A 10,137-nucleotide genomic window follows, 5' to 3' on the forward strand; every position below is an offset into this window, starting at 1 on the left:
CAGGAGTAGGGAAGTGATTGTCCCTCTGTACTCGGCACTGGTGAGGCCGCACCTCGAATACTGTGTTCAGTTTTGGGCCCCTCACTACAAGAAGGACGTTGAGGTGCTGGAGCGTGTCCAGAGAAGGGCAACGAGGCTGGTGAGGGGTCTGGAGAACAAGTCTTATGAGGAGCGGCTGAGGGAACTGGGGTTGTTTAGCCTGGAGAAAAGGAGGCTGAGGGGAGACCTCATCGCTCTCTACAACTCCCTGAAAGGAGGTTGTAGCGAGGTGGGGGGCGGTCTCTTCTCCGAAGTAACAAGTGATAGGACGAGAGGAAATGGCCTCAAGTTGTGCCAGGGGAGGTTTAGATTGGATGTGAGGAAAAATTTCTTTACTGAAAGAGTGGTTAAACATTGGAACAGGCTGCCCAGGGAAGTGGTTGAGTCCCCATCCCTGGAGGTATTTAAAAGACGAGTAGATGAGGCGCTTAGGGACATGGTTTAGTGGACATGGTGGTGTTGGGTTGACGGTTGGACTCGACGATCTTAGAGGTCTTTTCCAACCTCAGTGATTCTATGATTCTATGATGCTGACAATGTTATCTTAGGTGACAAGAATACCCCGATGTAATTTAAGTAGTTGAAATGAGCTTATGCTGTGACCGGTGATATTTAGTGAGCAGGAAAATGCCTTTGTCACTGTATGTGTATGAATGGGATACAAACAGGGTATGAACGCTCTTCCCCTTAACAGTGAAATTGATATGCGTCCTGTGAACGGACGGGTGAAACTGCTGGTAGATGGGGTTGAAAGCCGCACGAGGAAGATTTCATACATATCTGCTGGTAAGTGATGCAGCATCTGTTGTTTCATTTTCGCGCATGTTTTAGGAGGAAGAAAGAAAGAAAGAAAGAAAGAAAAAAAATCTATCAAAGAGATTCCACCAGTTTGTATTCAATAAGTATTTCTACCTTTGGTTGTAAGGTTAATATTTAAGAACACCTACTGTACTCCCTTGCACAGCAACATTTAGAAAGACTGGTTAGAGTCTGAAGCTCTTGAAGTGGCCAAACTAAGCAAGATATAACTAACGTGAAGATCCCTCCTTTTCATACATTACTGCAGCTCCCGCTGGAGTTCCAAATTTGAGAAGTGTTTCGGCTATACTATAAAGTCTTGCTTGATTAAAACATTTTGAAGTAGAGCTTTTCTAAAATTCACCACACTTGTATATCAGAGTTTTTCCTAATTTGATTTGTAGGCATAAATTTGGCTAGCATTCTGAAATCTGCTAGGAATAAACATAGAGAACTGGTGAATAGCCTGCTTGCTTCTCTCAAAGCAGGAATAGTTTTTTTCTGTGAAAGGACACAGGAGGACCTTGTTTCATTCCGTGCTATGCAGTCAGGGGCTATATACAATGCAGATGTTTCCTGACTGTAGAGCTGTAGTATACAAATCAGGCTAAGGCTTGCTGAAATTGGGTTAGCATCTGCCAGTGCTGAGCTCTGTCCTATTTGTTACGTACTTGGGAAGCGATAATTGTGCTAGAAATGGCTCCAGTGACAGTCACGGTGTTCTCTGTATTTCCTTACTCCATTACTTCCCTTACTCCAGGGCCTTGTATAGCTGCACAACTATACAGATATTATAGACGGCTCTGTAATAATTTCTAGAAATAAATATGAATATGTTAATAACCCAAAGAAAAATAACCCAGAGAAAAATTAATAAATCTGTGTTCATTAAAATTGTTTTCCAACTTTTTACAAACATCTATTTTCTAGACATACACTTTTCTATATTGTTTTGCTGTATGTTTTGTTTCTTGACTAGAACAATTGAGGAACTTCAAGGAAAAGAACATTTTAGAAACATGACGGTTGCTTTGTTCTTTCTTAAAGAAGCTAGGCTGGGTCTGCTTTGGTTTGGGTTTTGCTTTGTTTTATTTTGTTTTCTTCTAGATGCTTCCATGTGGATCCACAGTGAAAAGCAAGAGCTTGTATTTGTTGCCCCAGCCTATGGCATTGATAAACTGTACTTTGATGGATACACATTAAGGGTATCGTTCTTCCTCCTCATAAGCTTGGGTGTTGAGATATTTCCGTAGGATTCCCTTAAATCTGTATGTATAAGTGCAAGACTATACAGTGGCAAAGCCAAATGTGTGCAGGGCCCAAAAAACCCACAACAGAAGATGACACTACAGGGTTGCACAGTCCTGCTCTTTATTTCCGAGCGGGAGAAGTGAGAATCTTTCACCAACAAAAATACCTTCTTCTTGCAGTGCAGGTGTGTGTTGGGAAATGGGCCTGTGGGCGTACGCACACTGAGCCAGCAGTGCATTTGCCAGAAAAATGAGTTTTCAGCTCCTGTCCACTGTTCTTACAGATGTATAATTCTTCAAATCAGCAAAAATGCAGCCATTCTTTTAAGATGAATGAATGCTTTAAAGGTTGCACTAAAAAGAATGTGAAACGGGAATGTAAGAAATCCGTAAACCATGCTGTATCTATCACCTATACTATGAAAACATCCATCAGACAAAAGCTTCAGCATATTAATAGTCTAGACTATTAATAACTTAACATACTAGACTGCCACAGTAGGTTTTAAAGGCCGTAACAGTTAAAGCCACAGCAGCACCACGGGAGTTTGGCATCTGACTGTCAGACCCTTTTGAATTCTCAGCAAAGAGATTTTAAATGTTTGTGCATTAACTTATACTGAAAGAGACCTACATAGCAAAAATCTGCTCCATAGGTGTTATTTTTTTTAACTTGAATTGGTTTTGATTTTTTTCCTCGAAGATTCAAGTTGCTTTATGGATGGCAGGGAAAATGTGTGGAATATGTGGAAAATATGATGCAGAATGTGAACAGGAATATCGGATGCCCAATGGATATCTAGCTAAAGATGCAGTGAGCTTTGGGCATTCTTGGATTTTGGAAGAAAAGCCTTGTACAGGAGGTATGCAAGCTCTGATAAATTTAATATAATATTACTGCAGTTGTATAGAAAATGTAAAACTTATTTAGAAAATTTTAAATCCATAAACATTTTGAAAAAAGCATTTAAAAAGGGTTCACTATTAAGTTATATTAAATATAAAAAGTATTTGTCAGTTTAGAAAGGAATAAGAAATTACAAGTTAAACAAACAAGCCAAAAAACACAAGTCAGTTGACATTAAATAACCGAGCTGAAACAAAATCTTTGTCTCAGTTTTGAAGTGTTTTAGAAGATCAGAAAAAAAAAGTAAGAGGATAAATTCACACGGAATGCTTTGATTTAGGCACAACAGCATTTTCCAGCCACTATCTGATCCATCAAAAAATCAGATGGGGATTAGTAATTATTTTACCTTGGCTGACCACCTGATTTTTGAACCAGTGCAACCTGTCAAGCAAAGCATTCAAGCGCATGAGCAGTTCCAGGGACTTAATTACATGGTTGAAATAAAAAAGCTGTATTTTAAGTGTTTCAGTAGATTAGGATCTTATGGTGTGCTCGGTGCACTCAGCTGAGGTTATGATGCAACAGCACACCACAGTGCCGCAAGGAGAAGAGGCACGTTGCCTTTGTGAAGAAGACTTGTCCTGGTGGGAAGGATTTCCTCGGTCCCTGGAGGTGGCTTCTACATGTTTAGCTGTACCTCAACTGTTATTCTGCTGTGTCTTTGTAAAGAATACTGGGCGTCAAACTTGCTTTAGGTGGATATGGAGTCCACAGGCATGTACACAATAAGATTCACACGGTTGGTAGTGACCACATGTTGTGTTTCCATTTCACATACAGTGGAGATGGATGGAATTTTAGAGAATAAAGCTTATAGTCAGGAATAAATGTGGTCCATTTAGCTTCTCACACACTTGTAGCTGCTTGTACCGGGAATCCAAAACAAGATCAATATTATTGGCTGGCAGCAATGACTTTTAGTCTCTGCAGCAATTTTGAGTCTGAATGACAGTGGTAATAGTGTAATTCTTCAGTGTTTATTTTCATTTGTTCAGAAATCCCCCCTTTCTTTCCACTGCTGAATATTCAAAGCTTTCGAATGTGGGTTTGCAGCTATTGTGTGAGCCAGCTTACTTTGCAAAATGTTTATTAGAAAGTATATCAGACTATGTTTCTACATGCTAATCTAGAAACAAACCAGTTGCATTCGAAACTAACTTTCCGTAGCTCCATATCTAATTAGCCGATTTGAAAAGTTTGTAACAGTCAGGGATGCTGCTTTACTTATGATCAAAATACAGTTTTCATAGAGGAAATTTGTTTGCAAGTTGGCAACAATGGCAGATGGGTCAGTCTGGGGAGATCTGAAGATTTTGTACATAAGCACATAAACGATCACCAATAATTGTGTTACAGCCTGCAAACTGCGACGCTCATTTGTGAAGCTTGAGAAGACAGTTCAGCTTGCGGGTGTAGAGTCCAAGTGCTATTCTACAGAGCCCGTGCTGCGCTGTATGAAAGGATGCTCCGCCACCAAGACTACTCCAGTCACTGTTGGTTTCCACTGTCTCCCAGCTGGTAAGTCAACAGAAAGCCTACTGAATAGGAGCTGCGCAAAAGTCTAAATAGATTGTGGCTTGATTCAGTTATTCCGCTTGAATTGTCTGAATAACATATCCACAGGTAGGAATGGATTTACTGCGGTATTGACTGAAGACCTTTCCCCGTTTTCATTAATACGTAAAACTTTCTTTAGCGAGAGAGATGTTTTTCTGTTGTAATTTTACTGTTTTTCATGATACCAGCATTTAAAATCTAAACTGAACTCCTCTTCATGGTGCTATGAACTAACAGGGTACTGGCAGGATAACAGCACAGTCAACATTGTGATTCAGCTGAAAACCTGCCTATTGCAGCCTGTGAGGATTCAGCCACGTCTGATCACGTGCAGCACCCTGAAACGAGGATCCTCGCTTCTTACAGATCGCTGCCTTTGAACGTGATCCTATTTCACTGAGCGGATTTAGGCAATAGAAGGGCAGGTGTGGATGGGGTTCCTGCACACAGGTGCAGTGATATAGGAGGATGTCTTTTTTATAGGCATATTGTAGATTATAAGAGATTAGATAGGATAGATATAGATTATATAGATAATAGGTTCATGTCTGTTTTCCAAGTTTGTTTTTCCTTTAAGACCACAATATCCTTTCCTAAATATATTACTAATAAAATTCTACATGGAAGTAGTAGTTTTCAATGTAGAACTGGCTTATTAATTAAGTGGGTTTCCTGGAACGTCTCTGCATGACTTAGACAAATATAAACACGTAAGCCAGTGAGGAGAAGCCAAGCCTGCTGTAATTAATGACTAGTGCATGGTAAATACTGTACCTTGCAAAACCACTTCTGAAGTATACTGTTTACTTTTCATTTCTTGTTCCCCATCAGATTCGGCTACCAGCCTGACGGACAAACAGACAAAGTTTGACCAGAAGTCAGAGGATATGCAGGACACTGTTGATGCACACATAGCATGTTCTTGTGAGAACGAAGACTGCAGTGCATGAAGCTGTGCACTGCAGCACAGGAAAAAACAGAAACACTTCAATGTTTTTATTGTGTGGTGTAAGAAAACTCATTTTAAGGAATAATAGAGATACTAAATTAAGTGTTTAAGGACGTGTGGAATCTTCCCAAGTAATTTAAAGTATTAAACTTTATTATTGTAGAAACTGTTATGATTGCCCATAAATATCTGATTTCGTAATAAATCCATGCATGGAAAAATTGATGAAGGCTTCCTTATTTCACTGGTTATGGAAAGAGGAGGTGAGCTTCTCCTCACCCCCCTTTTCATAGACTTCTTGAGTCTGTGACAGTCTTCTGTGCACCAGGCACGTGTCTGTGTCAGGCGCCATCAGGGATATGGGTTGGGTAGCTGTGGTAGCTTGTTTCCCCCAGGGCTTTCTTCCCTGGTGCTGGGATCCTGTGCACCCTCTGCGGCAGCAACACAGCCGTGGTGCTCTACAATAATGATGTGCCCGTGCTGCCGTAGGGAACACCAAGATCAGGGAATAAGCCTGAACCTCATGCCACTGGACAAGGCTGCTCTGAGGTAGTCAAGAACACGTCATGTTCCTGATGAACCACGTGGAGAAGCTAGTGCGAATCAGGGGTGTTTGAAGAGGACGTGGTGGAGTTACCCAAATACATCACCTGCCAAAGGGTCTGAAGCAGAGCGAGACCTTTGCACTTTGGGTGAGACGCCCCAGCCTCCGTGCCCAGCACGAGCCCTCGCTGCAGCCACCATCAACAGGTGGGCTCTGCCTCCAGCCCACGCGCTGCAGGTCTGCGTGGGCACGGCGAGGGATGTGCTCGTCTGCCGTGAGCGCTGGAGCCCAAAGGATTCCAGCAGATCTGGAAGATGTTTTCTGCTTGTCCCTAAGGCTGTGCTTTCAGGCCGAGTATGCATGCTGGGTGAATTTGTTTTTCAGAGAACTGCCTTAGGAGGTGGTGCAGACATAACCATTGATGTCAATGAGATTGTTGGCAGCTTAAGTCATGAGGAGTTTTGCACACATTTCAATAGAAATAGTATTGTACTCACTTAGTTTACCTGCCTTAATTCATCCGTGTTCTCCCCAGCCATTTTTATTACTGACTGACCACACATTCATTTTTATATTTAGGTTTGTTAATGCAAAGCAGAATATGATCCTACTGGGTTGTTAAAAATGTAGATCGACAGTAAATTAATTAAAAGAGAAACAAACGATTTGGTTCTTAAACTCAGTAGAAACCAATGAAGAAAAATGGCACTTACCTATGACTGCGTGGGGTAGAGAGGTAATCACCAGCTAGTTTTTGAAAATACTTGAGAATATTCTGTAAAAATTGTGTCGTTTTGCTTTCCCCAGCAGCTTTGGTACCTTCAACGGATGTACGTATGTGAGCTTCATAGTTCGGATGTGAGTTTTATAGTTTGGAAAGGTAATGTCCTCAGTGCCAAAAGGAATATGTTTGAAAGACAGACATAAATGTTATATGCAGTTTAAATGCTGTCATGGTACCTCGTGCTGCAAAGCGATGGGGAGCTGACGGCAGGCAGTGTTTGGGCACTACCCAGCAGCAGCAGCAAAGCGGTGAGCTGGTGGGTTTGCTGCTTGCCTGGAAGTCACACGGAGCGGTGATGGGAAGCACAGACTTCCCGGGTAACCCCTGAGGCCGAATCCAGCAGAAGCCAGGGCTTTGCATGACCCCGGAGCTGGGCTCCACAGGGGCTCTGGCATGAACCCCCAGGTGCAGTGGGGCCAGCCCATGGGGCTCCTCTCTTCCCAGCCTGCCAAGGCTGGAGCACAGCTTTGGGGGGACTCTTGTCTTCCAGCTCCCGTGCTCAGGTGCGAGGGGTGCGATGAGCTCAGCAGTAATGCCCTGGCAGAAGACCTGCGGGTGAGCATCATCCAACCACCGTGGCAGCCAGAGCACCCGTGGAACTGCAGGGGGATGCTGGCTGTGGGTGTCCACCTCACGAAGGGCTGTGGGGAGGCCTCAGCCAGCCTCTGCCCCTCTCCCCCACTGCCATTGCAGAGAGAGCCGAGCACAGCTTGAAGGAAATGCTGTCCAGGGCAGGTCCTGGGCACAGCAAAGTTGTTCGTCACCCTCACAATTCTCCTAGGATTTTTTTTTTTCCCTTTCTCTTTTTAATTCAGGTTTTATCCTTTGGAGAAATACAAAGCGTGAAAGGGCTGTGAGTGTATGGGGGACAGGCTGGGAGTTGAAATAATTCTTGACGTACTGGAGAGATGATCTAGAAAATAAGAGGGTTCAACTCTATAAAGAAACCCCCAAAGGCAAAGCCCTCAACAGCAGGTTTTGCCTACACCTGGAGCAGAAGCACAGATGATCCTGCTCTGTGGCAGCAGCACGGCCAGGGCAACCGGGGATGCAGCGTTTTCTGCCCAAAGCAGTGGGGATGGGGGTGACACTCTGCAAGCCCCGGGCTGGGGGGACAGGGGCTTCGGGGAGACCCTGCCCTTGCAGCCAGGCACAGTCCGCACAGCCCCCAGGGACGACCCTTATTTTGAGGAGTGTTATGGTTCGTGGTGTCACTGTTATAGTGTGGTGGTTTAGCTGTATCTAGTGTTATAATTTTGAGACACTGAATACAAGCGTTGTCACATTTAATCTGCCGTCACAGCAGCGCTTTTCTGCTTGCACTGCCACTGACCTTGACTCCTCGCTGCCTGCAAGATGGTTTTTTTTTAAAAAAAAAAAAAGCCTGTGCAGCTGCATATAGTTATGCCATAATATATTAGCTTTTGAGCCTCAATTACCAGTCGCCAGTAGCTGTATACTCAAATCCTTTAGCTACATTTACCATTTACCAAATCTCCAAAGGCATGACAGAACTCACTAGTGAATGGCTTGGCTTTTCTATCATCTGCCCATCAGTTTACAAGGGAAAGGATTAAAACAAATGGGACCAGAATATAGTGCTGGTAAAAACACGGTGAAGTATTTGCCATGCTTCAAAAATTTTTTTTTTACCCTACAGATGCAATCTTTGATCTAGGAACAAATCCACAGCTTGTCAGACATTATAAATTATATCCCGCAAGATGGTTTTTTTTTAAAAAAAAAAAAAGCCTGTGCAGCTGCATATAGTTATGCCATAATATATTAGCTTTTGAGCCTCAATTACCAGTCGCCAGTAGCTGTATACTCAAATCCTTTAGCTACATTTACCATTTACCAAATCTCCAAAGGCATGACAGAACTCACTAGTGAATGGCTTGGCTTTTCTATCATCTGCCATCAGTTTTACAAGGGAAAGGATTAAAACAAATGGGACCAGAATATAGTGCTGGTAAAAACACGGTGAAGTATTTGCCATGCTTCAAAAATTTTTTTTTTACCCTACAGATGCAATCTTTGATCTAGGAACAAATCCACAGCTTGTCAGACATTATAAATTATATCCCAACTGCCAATTATAAAAAAACATCAGCTAAAGACCATTATGAAAACTAAGCTGTCTTAGATAGGAGGCACTGATCTGTTGATGAGAAACTGAATCCAGTCCCTTCCCACAGCGAGCTGGGCAGCAGCTTCAGTTCCCCACCCATGGAGGAGAAGGTTGGTGGGCAAACGGTGGCTGCGCAGTGCCAACATGAATCCCTCAGCCCCAGGGCTGCCGTAACCCTCCCCGTGCATGTCTCTGACCGGAGCTGTGCGGGTGGCTCCCGTCAGCCCTGGCCAAGCCCAGCTCCATGCCCCGGCTGCGGGGGACCAGGGGACCTGGCCAAACCCTGGAGCCAAGAGCAGCCTGAGGGACCTGTGGGGCTGCCTCCAGAGGGACAGGGAAAATGCCTACCAATGGGAGAAGGGGGCTCCACCGTGGGGTGAAGATGCCGTCCCTTGTTGCATGACGTGAAATGAGTTTGGGCGAATCAGACTTTGTACACCTTTGTAAACTAAGAGGTTTGTGTCCATAACGCCCGTCAGCCTCACCCATTCCACCTCGCAGGGGCAACCCTCACCACCACCCCTCTATGGCTAATTGCGCCGGTGAAAGGGGCTGATGCATTAGCCCTGTAAGAGAAGGCAGGTGAGGGAAGCATGAACGTCAGCGGCGTTTAGCCATGGTCTTCGTGACAATGATAGGAGGTTTGTGTTACTGGGTGAATTCCCTGTCCCCAGGGAGCAGCGCCGCGGGTGACGGCGTGTCCCACTCGCAGCAGGGTGGGTATCAGTGCGGTCTCACAGGAGGGCTGCCCGGGATTTTGCACAATCGTGCTGGAGCACTATCAGTTAGATAAGCTGTGTGCCTTATGGTCAGGTCAGGATAACCTGGGCAAGGTTAGCAGAGACTGCAATAGCACTGGGTGCTTCCAATGAATAAGGATAGTTAGTAGGTTTTCTTACACAATAAATATTTTGGCTTTAACTATATTTTAATACTTTTAAGCACCTGTTTCCAAAGGTACTTTCAGAGCATTCAGTTGGTGAAGTGAGAACAAAATTGCTTGTGATGGTTTTGGCTCAGCAATAACAGCCAGCGCCTTGTCCCCGACCCCCTCTCCCTCAAAGGGTTTGAGTTGTTGATAAAAAGTTGATAACTCAACAAAATTCACTGTGCCTGTTAATAATTCTTCTATAAAAGCTGCACATTTTCCCCTGCAGTCTTCAGTTGCTTTTACC

At 43.9% G+C, this 10,137-nt stretch overlaps 1 protein-coding gene across 1 annotated transcript in view; it reads left to right on the top strand.

Moving 5' to 3' along the window:
* The window catches only part of LOC103894674 (vitellogenin-2), a 25,660-nt gene extending 19,943 nt beyond the window's left edge, over positions 1–5,717 (top strand). The window contains exons 32-36 of the mRNA XM_009274097.2: positions 734–825; positions 1,945–2,042; positions 2,791–2,950; positions 4,354–4,515; positions 5,386–5,717. Of these exons, the coding sequence (XP_009272372.2) occupies positions 734–825; positions 1,945–2,042; positions 2,791–2,950; positions 4,354–4,515; positions 5,386–5,504 (631 nt within the window). The 3' untranslated portion in view covers positions 5,505–5,717. The remainder of the gene's footprint in view (positions 1–733; positions 826–1,944; positions 2,043–2,790; positions 2,951–4,353; positions 4,516–5,385) is intronic.
* Positions 5,718–10,137: the final 4,420 nt, after the last annotated feature.

This window comes from Aptenodytes forsteri, unplaced genomic scaffold, assembly GCF_000699145.1.
Source record: "Aptenodytes forsteri isolate BGI_AS27 unplaced genomic scaffold, ASM69914v1 Scaffold59, whole genome shotgun sequence".
Classification (NCBI taxonomy): domain Eukaryota; kingdom Metazoa; phylum Chordata; class Aves; order Sphenisciformes; family Spheniscidae; genus Aptenodytes; species Aptenodytes forsteri.